Raw genomic sequence first — 15,948 nt, 5'->3', positions numbered from 1 at the left:
CTCCCTTTCAACAGATTGATAAGAAATGGACACAGATCCTGCCATGTTAGAAGATCAGGGAGTTGATGCTGGGTGAGCAACCACCTTTTTAGGTCAAAATGCCCCACCATTCAGCTTCTGCATGCCCCAGGGCAAGATAGCTCTGCCCATGAAAGTAGATACAGTGAATCATAAAAGGATACAAGATGTGTCAATTACAACACAGATAAGTCTACGGAGTGGTCAATATCATATACACAAAACAAATGACCTACCCTTGATCATCATCTGCATCCTGCGGTTTATTCTGTGATGATATCGGGAGAGTTACAAAGAAAGAATGGTATTTTGGACTCAGATGAAAATCATCTTCTATCTGTGATACAAAAAGATGTTAAATTACTACACTAAGTTTTGTCAAAGACGAATTTTGTAATTGCTTTGGTGGCTATTTTATATAAAGAGGTAAACAAAAGGAATAAGTGATATTGAAAGATGCCAGGGAAGTTTGATTCTTTTAATATTGAAAAATTGCTCTGAGACCAAATAATTATAAGGCAGGCAGATCTTGTCAATATCTCTTAATAGTCGTTAAGAAAGACTTTACAAATAGTACAGAAACTATTTTGAAATACTAAGCTTTTGCTCTTACAGATTCGTAATCACTTTTAATGGTTTGTTGCTTGCAGTACACGGATATCAATATTTCAACAAACAAGAAAAAATGATAGCATGACCCCAAAAGGACTTAATGAAATAAAATCATTTTATTTAATGATTATAAAGCGATTTTAACTTTAGTACCATCTGATAAATACCATAAGCATATTAGTAAATAGGTTTAAAAAAAAGTTTTAACAGATTTCTTGTTTTAAAAATATGTGCCCTGGAAATGGCTAACAGACACATGAAAAAATGTTCAAAATCATTAGCCATCAGGGAAATTCAAATCAAAACCACACTAAGATACCACCTTACGCCAGTTAGAATGGCAAAAATTGACAAGGCAAGAAACAACAATTGTTGGAGAGGATGTGGAGAAAGGGGATACCCCCTACATTGTTGGTGGGAATGCAAGTTGGTACAGCCACTCTGGAAAACAGTGTGAAGGTCCCTTAAAAAGTTAAAAATTGAGCTACCCTATGATCCAGCCATTGCACTACTGGGTATCTACCCCAAAGATACAGATGTAGTGAATAGAAGGGCCATATACACCCCAATGTTCATAGCAGCGTTGTCCACAATAGCTAAATCATGGAAGGAGCCGAGATGCCCTTCAACAGATGACTGGATTAAGAAGTTGTGGTCCATATATACAATGGAATATTACTCAGCTATCAGAAAGAACGAGTTCTCAACATTTGCTGCAACATGGATGGCTTGGAGGAGATAATGCTAAGTGAAATAAGTCAAGCAGAGAAAGACAATTATCATATGGTTTCTCTCATCTATGGAACATAAGAAATAGGAAGATCGGTAGAAGACGACAGGGATAAAGAAAGGTAATCAGAGGGGGGAGTGAAGCACAAGAGACTATGGACTCTGAGAAACAAACTGAAGGCTTTGGAGGGGAGGGGGGTGAGGGAATGGGATAGGCTGGTGATGGGTAGTAAGGAGGGCACGTATTGCATGTTGCACTGGGTGTTATACGCAACTAATGAATCATCGAACTTTACATAAAAAACCAGGGATGTACCGTATGGTGACTAACATAATATAATAAAAAATATTATTTAAAAATAAAAAAATAAATAAAAATAAAAATATGTGCCCTGGAATATTTACATATTAAAGTGATCAAAGAACCATCTTTTCTCCTGCTCATTTAGGCTTTTCCCTTTATAACAATGACTCAGAGGTAACTGATTACTCTTCCTCTTGCTTCAAATTGGATTGCAACTTGTTTCCTAGTCAAGGATAAATCTTAATTTCACTAAAGTGAGAAATGAGGATTGCCCACACTAAGTTGGAGGACTTTGAGTAATTCAAAATAAAGAACTTTCGCTCCTTTAGTTAGAGATAATAAATCAAGCACAACTACTTATTTCTAGCAACATGTTTTCCAGTGGAAATTTCAGTCATTTCATAGGCATTTCACAGCATGCTTTTTGCCACAAACATTAAAAATCAATTAGTTTTCATTAAAAAGTGATCATAAGATATTCTACTTCCAAAATCAAATCATTTGTAGCTTAGTTGGTGCAAAACATCAAAAGCTAAAGTATTTTTCAAGATTATTACTGTTTTCTCAACTTTTTCTGTCCAAGTTTGAATTCTTAGTTAAGGTAATAACCATTTCTGTTATGTCTATGTTGCTTTAATGAGCTGGGAATTTATATTTTTAATGAATATATATTTATAAAATCTCTAACCTAAAACTTAAGGTCATTTTCTTCATTGGGCATTATTCTAGATTAAAATAATCTTTTATTATATTAAACCCTGAGATTATGGTGTTTATGCATTACTGCAGTATAGCCCAACGTGTCCTGCCAAATATATATCACAAAATGCCAGTTTCCTTGTGAGATCTTATGACAATTATAGACTCAATGTTTGCGACTCCCTCAAATCTGCATTTTGAAATCATACCCTCCAGTGTGATGATACTAGGTGCCTTTGGGAGATAATTAAGGTTAGATGAAGTCATGAAGGTGAAGCCTTAAGAATGGGATTAAAGCCCTTAAAAGAGTTTGAGAGAGCTTGCTTCTCTCTACTCTCTGTCATGGAGTGTACACCAAGGAGACAGCCACCTGCAGACCAGGCAGTGGGCTCTCGTCAAAGACCAAACAAATCTGCCTTGATCTTGGACTTCCCAGCCTCCAGAACTGTGAGAAATAAATCGCTGCTGTTTAAAGCTCCCAGTCTATTGTATTTTATTAAAACAGCCCAAGCAGACTAATACAGTAAGTGAATAAATTGTACTTTGGGTTTCACCCATATATGATTTAGATAGTATTTAGATGAGATTTTGGACTTTAGAGTTGATGCTGAAACACGTTGAGAGTTTTGGAACTGTTGGGACGCAATGAATGTATTTTGCATGTGAGAAAAACTGAATTTGGGGGATAAGGACAGGGACAGAATGTTATAGACTGAATGTTTATATCGCCCCACCCTGCAAATTCATATGCTGAAGCCCTAGCCCCCAGTGTGATGACGTTAGAGCTGGAGTCTTTAGAAGGAACTTAAGATTTGATGAGATGGCAGAATTCTCATAAATAGGATTCAGGCCATTATAAGAGTCCCCAGAGAGCTTGCTTCTCTCTACTTTCTGCCATGTGGGGCTCCAAGAAGAAAGCCATTTATAAACCAGGAAGCAAGTCCTCACCAAATGTTAAATCTGCTGATGTCTTGATCTTAGACTTCCCAACCTCCAGTACTGTGAAAAAGAAATGTTTGTTAAGCCTCCCAGTCTATGGTATTTTTGTTCTTGCTGCCCAAATGGACTAAGACTGATAGACAGATTTTTTTGTGGGTTTCGTTCTATGGTCTCCACCCAAATTTAGAATCCAAAACATTTGATGCATACTGATACAATTTTTGACATTTGACAATCAACAATATTAAAAAATATTTACAAGTTAAAAATAATACTTCAGCATTATATAATTTATTTATACCCTATATGACTAAGCACTATATTTACAAACCTCAACTTCAATACTTACCGCAGGTCTAGTAATAAGGACATCTCACAGCCCGGTCTTTTGCAAGCTGAGAGTTTTCAGAGAAGAAAATAAATGCTCATTTTCCAAGGCCATCTCAAGCTTTCTTATTCTATATGAATATTAATAACATACAGGTCAGGAAATGATATTAGGTAAATTTAGGAATGTTTCCTTTCAGAATTGTATTTAATTTTCAAATGCAAAGACATCTAGCCTGGTATCACATGAAATGAAACATATTTTGTATATGGTAGAAACAGGGGAAATATAAATCTGTGTTGAACTATAAATTTCATCAGAGTGAGACTAAATTGCAGTACAATTTGTTAAAGATCTCTGCTATATTTCTACTTAGGAAGACAGTCATTATTTTGTTTCTATTGAAACATTTCTAGATATAAATAATATAATTCTATTGTGTAGTAAGATAGAACACAGACTTTAATTATAAGCCAAATAACTACACTTTTAGGACCATTTGGTATAATATTACATTGATCCACAATAATTAAAGCTGACATGTCCCTCCAAATAGCCTGGAGAGCAGTCTTATTTAAAAAACAAAACAAAACAAAAACAAGCAGAGAAGAGCAAAATGACATTAAGTGGTCTAATACTTCACAGGATGAGCATGGGCTGTCTTTTTTTTTTTTTAATATTTTATTTATTAGGCAGAGAGAGAGAGAGCGCTTGCGCACAAGTGTGGGGGAGGGTCAGAAGAAGGGAGAGCTGTAGGCTCCCAGCTGAAGGAGAGCCCCGATGCAGGGCTCAGTTCCAAGACGCTGGGATCATGACCCGAGCTGAAGGCAGAGGCTTAACCAACTGAGCCACCCAGGCGCCCCACGCATGGTCTGTCTTAAAAGTTTCCCAGCAGGGGCTACTTAATTGTTGAATGTTCCCAAAAATCTGTCCTTTAAATTGCAGCCCTTGAAATTTGGTATCAACATTATCACAGATTTAATCAGATTGAAGAACTCCTGATTTGTGCATCTTGTCTCAGCCAGGATTCAATCTGGAGAAAGAAACCACACAGTGATTTAGACAAAGTTTAATGTAGAGAATTATTAGCTGTAGCAAAGCTTTGGAGTAATGACAGATGGGTCAGTAATAAGTAAAGAGAACTTGAAAATAATATGGCAACAGTGGCTATTAGGGGCGTGATTCGTCATCAGGGCTGAGACAGAGTGCCCCACGAAGAGACCCCAGGACTGAAATCAAGACTGTCAGAGATGGCACAGCTGTGGCTCACAGAATCGCAGAAAAGTCACTGTGGTACTTGCACTGGTAGAACCTGCTGGAAATCTGGGGAGAGTCGTTCATGGGGAACGGTCTCACTGGAGGCACTCAAGGACAACAGCATCTGGGAGGACAGGCACGTCAGAAGTCTGTGCTGGAAGCTGCACCCGCGGCAGGAGTCAGTCCCTTGCAAGGAGAGAGCAGATTATTTCTGGGACTTTTTGTCGTGCGCATGGGTATTTCCCAATATGCAGAGCAGGCTACATAGGAGGCAACAAAACAACTCCGGGAATTCACCACCGTGCTGTTCCGCAAGACCCAGTTCCCTGGTCTGTCTTCCTTCTTCTTTTCACTTTTCAGTCTTCTGATGCTTGTTTGATAAATAATATCTAGAGTTTGTATCTGTACTTAGCAGGAGGAATAGGCTCCATTTTTTGGAGCCAAAGTCTACGTTTGCATTTAGAATGATTATTTTTTTCTCTAACCAGTGCTTTTCTGGTCTTTAAATTAGTGTATTGGGATAGTATTCCCTGGTTCGTAAAAAATATTTCTCTTCTAGCACCTACATTCGTTCTTCTCCACCTTCCTTTTCTTTTCTGCTTTTCTCTCCCTTCCCTTTGTTCACTTCTCTACCTCCATCCTCCCTGACCCTTCCTTCCTCCCTCCTCTTTTCCTACCGCATAGTTATTCAGAAACTATTACATTAGGAAGTAATTCAACAGATTTTTTATGGCTATCTTTTTCAATGAGATGACCTTCATGTTCATGTTGGTGTTTCTTCCTGTTTATATTACTTTATATAGAAGTGACAGAAGGAATTTTATAGTTTCAAAACATAATTGGTTAAACAATTGAAGTTTTGGCAAACAGCACCAAAGGGTTTTCACCGTCAGAAATAATTTTTATTATTCATTTTAAGCGATTCAACGTAACTGGTAGCAAAATGGTACATACACAATAAACAGAACGGATTCCCATAGGATTACAAGGACTATTACTGATTTTATGTTTTATTTTTGTGTGCAAGTATTTTAAAAAGGCAACGGTTTGTTAAAAGGCTTTTATAAGCATTTTTTATGCTTTAAGTAACAGAAAAACTAAAACGATCATTATTATAGCAAGCTGTTATGAATTGCGTCAATTATTAAATTTGGACTAATGTTCATAATCAAAAATAATTATTGTAAAATTTATGAAACAAAACTTTTAGTTTTATAGGAAATATAGTCATGTCCTAGCTTAGAGTCCTAGTCTTGACAACGGTCAAAATGCAAAAATACTAAACTTGAGATCTCGTGGGGAAATAGAATATTCATAAAATCTTACATTTATTCCTAAAAATAACCGTAATGGAGTAATGAAATGGCAACTCAAATATCACATTTGATTATTGATGTGCAAGTATAAAATAAGTTAATTAAACTTATTGTTCTCCATTACATATATTAGTTCAATTCTGCCTTTAGTTTGAATAATTTACAAGTGAATATATGTTTGCCAAATATATTTCACGTGTCTACAACATACATGCATGAAAATGCATACAATCTTTGTTTTAAGGTTCGCTTCCAATTTTAAGTAACTTGTTATAAATTCTCTACTTCCCTGTCTGATTAAAGGAAGTTGAAGATAGGCTTTCCCTGTTTCAGGGGAAATTCTTGGTGTTTTTGCTATTCTAAAATGAGAGTAATGGAAAATACTAAAAAAAACAACAATAATAAATAGACATTTCATTCTCCCTAAGCCAAATTATACAATGGCTATCAGCTATAATTTCACATGTTAGGTTTTACATTTTCGTTTCCATAGAATTATTTGGGGGAATTTTAGGCTTTCTTTATCTATGTTGGTGTTTTATTGTTTTTTTTTTTTAATTCTTCTACTGTCTTTCCAAATTATCCACTTCTTTGTGAAAAGAAAGAAGAAAATGTCTCTTTCTAGTCTTATATGCCCAATTTTTTGTGGAATTAAAGTTCAATGTCAAGGTCAGAAATTTTTTTAAATACAAAATTAGAGGAAAAATATCTTTTTAAATTTACCAACGTCTCTCTCATGGGAATACCTTCACACATACCAACTACCTGGCAAACTCTGCTCTTGTGCTTTTCAGTCTATTTCTGAAGGGGAATAAAGCAATAACACCAAGGATCAATTTGTATTTAATTTCTTGCTGTAAAATTCTTCATGATTTATATTAAATTTCAATGACAAAAACTACCTATCTTCACTACATGTTTTTTTTTCACAATGTTAAAACCTATGTCCTACAGATGATTTTTCAAAATTAAACCAAAATTTTTAACATACCATTGTTTTGCATGTAAGTATTTCAATACTAGAGCAGAGAGGAGGACTTTTAATGTTTTGAAATGTCCTTGCATTCCATAAAAGGTATAATTTTGCCTGTTTGAATTTTAAAGTATTTTTAAATGAAATATACCATATAGATTATGAAAATGTTAAAGCTCAAAAGCCTAATGAAAACCAATACTGCATGTTTAGTTAATGTTTCAATTCTTGGCTTCAATTTAAGTCAACATGTTTGTTTTCAGTCTTTTCTCTGTTAGGCATTCTTTTAGGAGAATAATAAATATTTGCTTTTTAACGCTTTTCTTGGCATACAATGTGTCAGACGTAAAGTTAGCAAAAAGTTCAGGTACTTGATATTTTTTGCTTGTTTTGGTTTCCTCAATGTTATAAAACATGCTGTGAACATCTCAAGTTCTAAAATGAATATGATATCATATGAAAAGGCAACGAAAAATGTTAAAATGATTTAAAGATTTATACTCTAAAGCAAACTATGAGTCTTACACAAAAGTCAGCCACACAAGTTTGTTGGTTAATCTCTGTGTAGATGCTAGACATTTAGGATGAGCTCAATTTTATAAAACGGCAAGTTTAAAGAATATAATATGACTATTTAATTTTTAAGAGGAGCCACAATCTTCTCTGTCCATTGTGATGCACCAAATATAGTTGGATTTTTTGTTTACTTTCATAAACTTTAATACTTTTAAAAATTAGCTTCCTACGGTTTGGAATATTGTCAAACAAATATCCGATTTAAATTTTGTGTTTTCATTTAGGTTTTTAAAACCCATTCTACTGATGTCTTTCAGATATTAATAGGAGGAGTCCCAATAAGCAATACTTTAAATTTCAAAATAATCTATACTTCTAAGAGAATAGATTGCCTTTAATATGAGAGAACCAAGTATATTCTGATCGAGTTTCTTTCATGCCAGCAGCACTTCTTTTTCCCCTAAGATTTAGAGTTGTTTCAAGCAAGATTCTTGTAGGGAAAAAAGGTCTTTTATTTTCCTTTTATCAAAGCTGAGTTTCCTCCCGAGAGTCTTGACCCATGGCATTGCAGACGCTGTTTTTTCGACTGGGTTCGCTGTTTGGAAGGTATGCCAGTGGATCTGGTCGGATTAAGTATCTAGGAAAAGAAAACAAAGCAAATGACTGTAATAGTAAATAAAGGCAAAACTAATTCACACTTACACTTTGGACTCCTGCTTCAAATGTATTTAGCTTTTAGGTCATTGAACCTGTGTTTATGCACAGCATGGGTAGAAGGACTCACTTTTTAGCTGGCCGATGCAATTTGGCAGGACTTGCATCGTTTCCATACCTAAGCAGATTATGACAATGTGTGCTGATGAATCAAGAATTATTATTTTTTAGTTATGGCCCATTTCACCACCTTTACCTTATCAAAACTTTGTTTTATTTTAGTATTTGGTTGATTTATCATCCCTTTCTTTGGTTAGTTCTCTAACAAGGAGACCTAAATCTTAGCCATGATCCTTCTATTACTTAGGGGCTCTTAGTCTTTTATCATTCATAAATAAATTTGATCTAAATAATTTCTAGAGTCTTTTAATTTAAATATTTCAGGATTCTAAAAAAGTACTCATTTGAAACATGCTCTGCAGAATATTATATGGAGATAATCTTTTAATCATCTAAAAATTCATCTAAAAGTCAGGTTATGCCATGGTGAGCAATTATACAAAAGAATAAAAAATTATTCTTAATTCATTCTACTGGTAAATGGGAAAAAGTTCATCCGCCAAAGTCATACATTTCAATAATGTTAGAATTTGTTTTAAGAGAGATGTTTTACTTCAGACTCTCATATGGCACGAGTTTCCACTTCTGCACACCAGTGGAATGCTGCATTGGGAAATGGGAATTAAAAAGTCGCAAACCCTAACCCCTGTCCTGCATGAGATTAGTAGAGTTTAATTTATAAAGCAGTTATAAACAAGAAAAATAAGTTCCAAACATCACAGAAAGAGAGAGAGAGAAAAAAAGCGACAGTGAGAATTAGGGAATACTTGATTGGGAAGGCTGGGTTGAGCATCTCTCTCTAGGCTTGCTCCTGATCTCTTTAGAAAACGAGTCTGACTTCAGGAGAATGGTTAAACCAGGAAGCAGTGGAAGGTAAATTCAGGAAGAAAAGTAGAAAACAGCTAGCGAAGGACTTCACGTTTCAGGATAAAGTAGTTTCGATTTCTGTTCCAAAGGCAGTGGAAAGCCACTGACAGTTTGCAGAGAGAGAAGGAAAGTAAATACGTGTAATGCAGCATTCGAACGAAGTCTTGATTCAGATGCAAATGGAACTAGGAATTCATAGTTCTATAATAATTTGGGAGATACAGAAAAATGATCAAAAAACCTAATTTAAAGGGAGAACTGTAATGAAGATTGTACTTTTCCTCTTAAAAACTAAAGGAAAAATATTCATAAATTATGTTCCTTAATGAAAATGAGAAAAGACAATTTAAAGCACTACAGTCTATTTTCTCCAATCAAATAAAACTTGGAATTAATGTCCCTGAATCCATTAACTGGATATTGTTGTCTATGCACACTGCTTTATAATTACTTTAAATGTCACTAGCATTGTAGATTGTAGATTGATGAAGAAAACTAAGCCCTTTTTTATTTGATAAATTGAACATGTTCCAATTTGTAAATTGAAGATGTACAACATGTTACTTTGATATATTTATACATTTTAATATGATGCCATTGAAGCAATATTCATCATATTACATCATTATAGTGCATTTTTATTAACTATATTCATTATACTGTGCATTACATCTCTATCTTTATTTCTTGTTACAAGCTTGGAACCTTACACACCATCAATCTTAATCCCCCACCTCCCCAACCCCTGGTAACCACTTACTTTTTACGGGTTTGACTTTTTTTGTGATTCCACATATAAGTGATATCACTTAGTACTTATCTTTCTCTCACACCTCACTTAGCATAATGTGCTCAAGGTCCATCTATGTTGCTGCAAATGGCAGGATTATCTTCCTTACTTTTGGCTGAATAATATCCACTATGTATAATACCACATCTTATTCATTCATCCATTGGTGGGCATTTGGGTTACTTCTGCATCCATTACTGTGAATAATGCTGCCATATACATGAGCGTGCATATGTCTCAACAAAATCCCGTTTTCATTTCCTTTGGATAATATACCCAGAAGTGGAATTGCTGGATCATATGATAGATTTATTTTTAATTTTTTGAGGAACTTCCATATTGTTTTCCATAGTCATTGGACAAATTTAAATTCCCACCAACAGTGTATATAAGGGTTCTTTTTTAAAACATTCTCACCAACACATGTTGTCTCTTGTCTTTTTGATGATAGCCATCCCAACAGGTGTGAGGTGATATCTTGTTGTGATTTTTATTTGCATTTCCCTGATGATTAGTAATGCTGAGCATCTTTCTATGGCATTGGCCATTTTCATGTCCTCTGGAAACTAGTTTCTGCCCATTTTTAAATCTGATTGTTTCTTTGTTAATAAGTTCTGTTAGTTCTTTATATATTTTGGATATTAACCCCTTATCCGAGATACGCCTTGCAAAAATTTTCTCCCATTCTGTAAGCTGTTGTTTCATTTTGTTGATTGTTTCTTTGGTTGTGCAGAAGCTTTTGAGTTTAATGTAGTCCCATTTGTTGATTTTTACTTAGTTTTTGCTTTTGGCATTATGACCAAAATATCATTGCCAAGACCAGTATCAGTGAGTTTCTTCCCTGTTTTCTTCTAGAAGTTTTATGATATCAGGTCTTATACATAAATCTTGGATCCATTTTGAGGGTCTTTTTTTTTTTTAAGTGGTATGAAATAGAAATCTAATTTCATTGTTCTGTATGTGCTTCTCCAGTTTCCCCAGCATCAATTTTTGAAGAGACTTTCCTTCCCCCATTGGTTGTTCCTAGCTCTTCTGTCAAATATTAGTTGACCATAAATACTAGGATTTAATTCTGGACTCTCTATTCTGTTCCACTGGTCTATGTGTCTATTTCTGTTCCAGTACCATACTGTTTATTACTATGGCTTTGTAGTATAGTTTGAAATCAGGAAGTGTGATATCTTTGGGTAGTCAAGATTTTTTGTGGTTCCACATGAATTCTAGGATTGTTTCTTCTAATTCTGTGAGGAATACCTTTGATGTTTTGATAGGAACTTTGTTGAGTCTGTATATGGCTTTGGGTAGTATGGCCATTTTACCACTATTTATCCTTTTAATCCATGAGCACAGGAAGTCTTTCCATTTCTTTGTGTCTTGTTTGACTTCTTTCAGCAAAGTTTTGTAGTTTTCATGTACAGATCTTTCACTCCTTTGGTTAAATTTATTCCTAAGTATTTTATTGTTTTGGATGCTGTTGTGAACAGGATAGTTTTATTTCTTTTTTTGATGCTGCATCATTAGTGTAAAGGAATGCCACTGATTCCTGTAAGTTGATTTTGTAATCTGCCACATTACTGAAATCATTAATTTAAACAGATTTTTGGTTGACTCTTTGGAATTTTCTTTATATAAGATCATATCTTCAGCAAATGGTGACAATTTTACTTCTTCCTTCTGATTTGGATGCTTTTTTTTTCTTTGTCTTGTCTAAATACTCTAGGTAGGACTTCCAGTACTATACTGAATAGGAAAATTGTGAGGGGGCAACCTTGTCTTGTACCTGATATTGGAGGAAATTCTTTCAATTTTTTTCTCACTTATTATAATGTTAACAATGAGTTTTTTGTATATGGCTTTTATTATATTGAGGTATGTTCCTTATATACCCAATCTGTTAAGGGTTATTATCATGAAAGGATGTCATATTTTGTCAAATGCCTCTTCTGCTTCTATTGAAATGATCATGTGATTTTTATCTTTCATTTTATTAATGTGATGAATTACATTCACTGGTTTGCATACCTCATCCTGGCAACCTAAGGATAAATTCTACTTGGTCATGGTGCATAATCCTTATATGTTCTTGAATTTGGTTTGCATCTATATTCACCAGGGGTATTGATCTATAGTTTTCTTTTCTTGTGATATCTTTATCTGGTTTTGGTATCCAGGTAACACTGGCTTTATAGAATAAGTTTGGAAGTGTTCTCTCTTCTTTGATATTTTGGAAGAGTCTGAGGAAGATTAGTATTAATTCTTCATTAAATATTTGGTAGAATTCACCAGTAAGGCCATCTGGCTGTGGAGTTTTCTGCATTACAATTTTTTTTTAATTGACTCAATCTCTTAACTCATTACTGGTCTGTTCAGATTTTCTATTTCTTCCTCATTCAGACTTGGTAAGTTGTGTGTTTCTAGAAATGTATGTATGTATGTATGTATGTATGTATCTATCTATCTATCTATCTATTTAAAACCATCCAGGTTATATAATTTGGAGGCATATAATTGTTCATAATAGTATAATTCTCAGAATTTCTATAGTATTGGTGGTTGTGTTTCCTCCTTGATTTCTAATTTTGTCATCTCTTTTTTTCTTAGTCTACTTAAAAGTTGGTCAGTTTTGTTTGTCTTTTCAAAAAACTAGCTTTTAGTTTCATTGATCCTTTCTATTATTTTTCTAGTCTCCATTTCATTTATTCTCATTCTGACTCTTAAAGATTTATTTATTTAAAAGAGAGAGAGAGTGGGGGGAGGGGCCGAGGGAGAGAGTCTTAAGTAGACTCCACACTGAGTGAGGAGCCCCAGGTAGAGCTTGATATCACGACCCTGAGATCATGACCTGAGCCGAAACCAAGAGTTGGTGACTTAACCAACTATGCCACCCAGGAACCCCTCATTCTGACTTTTATTATTTCTTTCTTTCTGTTAACTTTGGGCATTGTTTGTTCTTCTTGTCCTAGTTCCTTTAGGTGTAAAGTTAGGTTGTTTATTTGAGATCTTTTTAATTTCTTAATATATGTATTTATTGCTATAAACTTTAGAGCTGTTTTTGTTGTGTCCCACAAAATTTGATATTTTGTATTTTCATTTTCATTTCTTTCAAGAATGTTAAGCTGTTTAACATCAATTACCTAGTTATTTATTATTCTTTGAATCAAATTAAAGTTGGCCCTTTATTTAAAATTAACTTTTGAAAGCAATTTTTTAGAAAACCAAAAGGTATGATATAATCCATTATCCCCAAATTCATTGATAGAGCTGCAAAAGTTGCTTTCTTTATTATTATCACTACTAAACCTATGAGTCTAATAAAATTAATTCCTTAAATATGTTTTTATGTTTGGTATGTCATGGTAGGCTTTTTTTTTTCCATATTTGTCATTGCTCTAGTTATAGTAAAACTTAATTATTTCAATGGCCACAAATACAGGTCATTGCAAAAAAAAAAAGGTTTTTTATAGCACTCAAGCTAATGTTTTAGCTTTAAACAAATAAAATATTAGAGTATCCACAAGGCAGAAAATGTCATGTTTATTTTACCTGTAAAATTCATATTGTAACACACATATTTTATTTGTAAATTTAACTTTGGGGGGAATTATTTCAAATTATAAACATCTTTTCAATGAAAGGACATGTTTATAGACTCAAAAGGTTAATGATATCTTTCTATTCCTTCAAAAATAATCATTGGAAATAATTATATTAACTTCAAAAGTTTATAATTTATTATGAAATATGAATAAGGTAAGCATAACCCCCTAAAAAACACTATGAATTGGGGTGCCTGGGTGGATCAGCTGGTTGGGTGTCCAACTCTTGGTTTTGGCTCAGGTCATGATCTCATGGGTTATGGGATCGAGCCCTGCATTGGGCTCCATGTTCAGCAGGGAGTCTGTTGGAGATTCTCTCCCTCTGCCCCTCCTTCCACATGCTCTCTCTCTCTAAAATAAATAAATACATCTTTTTAAAAAACCCACCATATAGTCAACATAATTATTACTACTTTAAAAAGAGGCATAAAAAGGCTGGGATTATAGAGAAGATGGAAAATTAATAAAAACTGCGTGATTTTATGGGTTTAAAAGAAGGAAGACATGTATAAATATGGATGCAAGAAGAACAGAACAGTTTTGTTTTATTATAGTAATATACCAAGTGAAGTCTCCAGAATGGGCAGTTAAATGCCAAGTGCATCATAAATAAGATATTTTCGTGTAACTTAAAGTCCTCCATAAATTCAACATCACCACTGGACACAATTTTTGACAGCTGTCTTAAGCATTCAAGCAGGTGAAATTATCATGAATCTCATTCCCTGAAGCTCTGATATTCTAACCAGAACCATCAGATGGCAATATAAAGCATTATGCTAGTTAGTTATATCTAGGGTGCATTATAAATTGTTTTCACACTGATTTTGGGGTAAAGTTATTTCTGCTGAAGTATTTTCCTAAGAAGTTTTTGAAACTTACTTATCTTTCTACCCCAAAATCATTTTTTTTTTTTTAGTTTTTTCATCTGGAAGATGAAAAATCAGTATTTTCTAGACACTTCCATGAAGTACATTGAATGATGTATCTAAACTCGAGCTCATCATCTTTTTTTTTTTTTTGGATGTTCATATCAGATTTATTCATAATAGAAAACTCATCATTTCTTTTTTTTCCCCACAGACAGCAATTCCCCTTTTCCTTCCTAGGAAACTGCTTCCTTCTTCTGACTTGCTTCAGTGAACCAGCATTTATTTATTTATTTGGCATCACATAGAATTGAATTTTTTTTAAATTTTGTTAGTTAATATACAGGGTAATATTGGTTTTCTGGAGTAGAATTCACTGATTCATCATTTACATACAACACCCAGTGCTCATCACAATAATGCCCTCTTTAATGCCCATCACCTATCTAGCTCATCCTCCCACACCTCCCTCCATCAACCCTCAGTTTGTTTTCTTTTCTTTTTTTTTTTTTTAAAGATTTTATTTATTTATTCAACAGAATAGAGACAGCCAGTGAGAGAGGGAACACAAGCAGGGGGAGTGAGAGAGGAAGAAGCAGGCTCATAGCGGAGGAGCCTGATGTGGGGCTTGATCCCATAACGCCGGGATCACGCCCTGAGCCGAAGGCAGATGCTAAAAGTCACTAATGGCTTGTTTCCCTCTCTCCTTTTTTTCTTTCCCCCCTTCCTGCATGTTCATCTGTTTTCTTTCTTAAATTCCACATATGAGTGAGTCATATGGTATTTGTCTTTCTCTGGCTGACTTATTTCACTCAGCATAATACACTCTAGCTCCATCCACACCATTGCAAATGGCAAGATTTCATTCTTTTTGGTGACTAATTTCCATTTTATATATATAATATATATATGTGTGTGTGTATATATATATATATATATACATACCACCTCTTCTTTATCCATATATATATCTTTATCCATATATATATAAAATTATATATATATATATATATATATATATATATATATATACACACACACACACACACACACACACACACACACACATACCACCTCTTCTTTATCCATTCATCAGTCGATGGACATTTAGGCTCTCTCCATACTTTGGCTATTGTTGATAATACTGCTATAAACATCAGGATGCATGTACCCCTTCAAATTTGTATTTTTGTATCCTTTGGGTAAATATCTAGTAGTGCAATTGCTGGAGCATAGGGTAGTTCCACTTTTAACTTTTTGAGGACCCTCCATACTGTTCTCCAGAGTGGTTGCACCAGCTTACATTCCCACCAACAGTGCAAGAGGTTCCCCTTTCTTCACATCCTTGCAAACACCTGTTG

At 34.3% G+C, this 15,948-nt stretch overlaps 1 protein-coding gene across 2 annotated transcripts in view; it reads right to left on the bottom strand.

Annotated features, from left to right (window-relative positions):
* Positions 1-7,578: 7,578 nt before the first annotated feature.
* Positions 7,579-15,948, bottom strand: part of KCNT2 (potassium sodium-activated channel subfamily T member 2) — a 346,348-nt gene continuing 337,978 nt past the window's right edge. For both annotated transcript variants that reach the window (XM_048225452.2, XM_026489786.4), the window contains one exon: positions 7,579-8,328. In XM_048225452.2, coding sequence (XP_048081409.2) covers positions 8,217-8,328 — 112 coding nt within the window. In that variant the 3' untranslated portion in view covers positions 7,579-8,216. The remainder of the gene's footprint in view (positions 8,329-15,948) is intronic.

This window comes from Ursus arctos, unplaced genomic scaffold (genome assembly GCF_023065955.2).
Source record: "Ursus arctos isolate Adak ecotype North America unplaced genomic scaffold, UrsArc2.0 scaffold_2, whole genome shotgun sequence".
Taxonomy (NCBI): Eukaryota; Metazoa; Chordata; class Mammalia; order Carnivora; family Ursidae; genus Ursus; species Ursus arctos.
The sequence above is the reverse complement of the archived record's forward strand: the minus strand, read 5'-3'. Positions and strand labels throughout refer to the sequence as shown.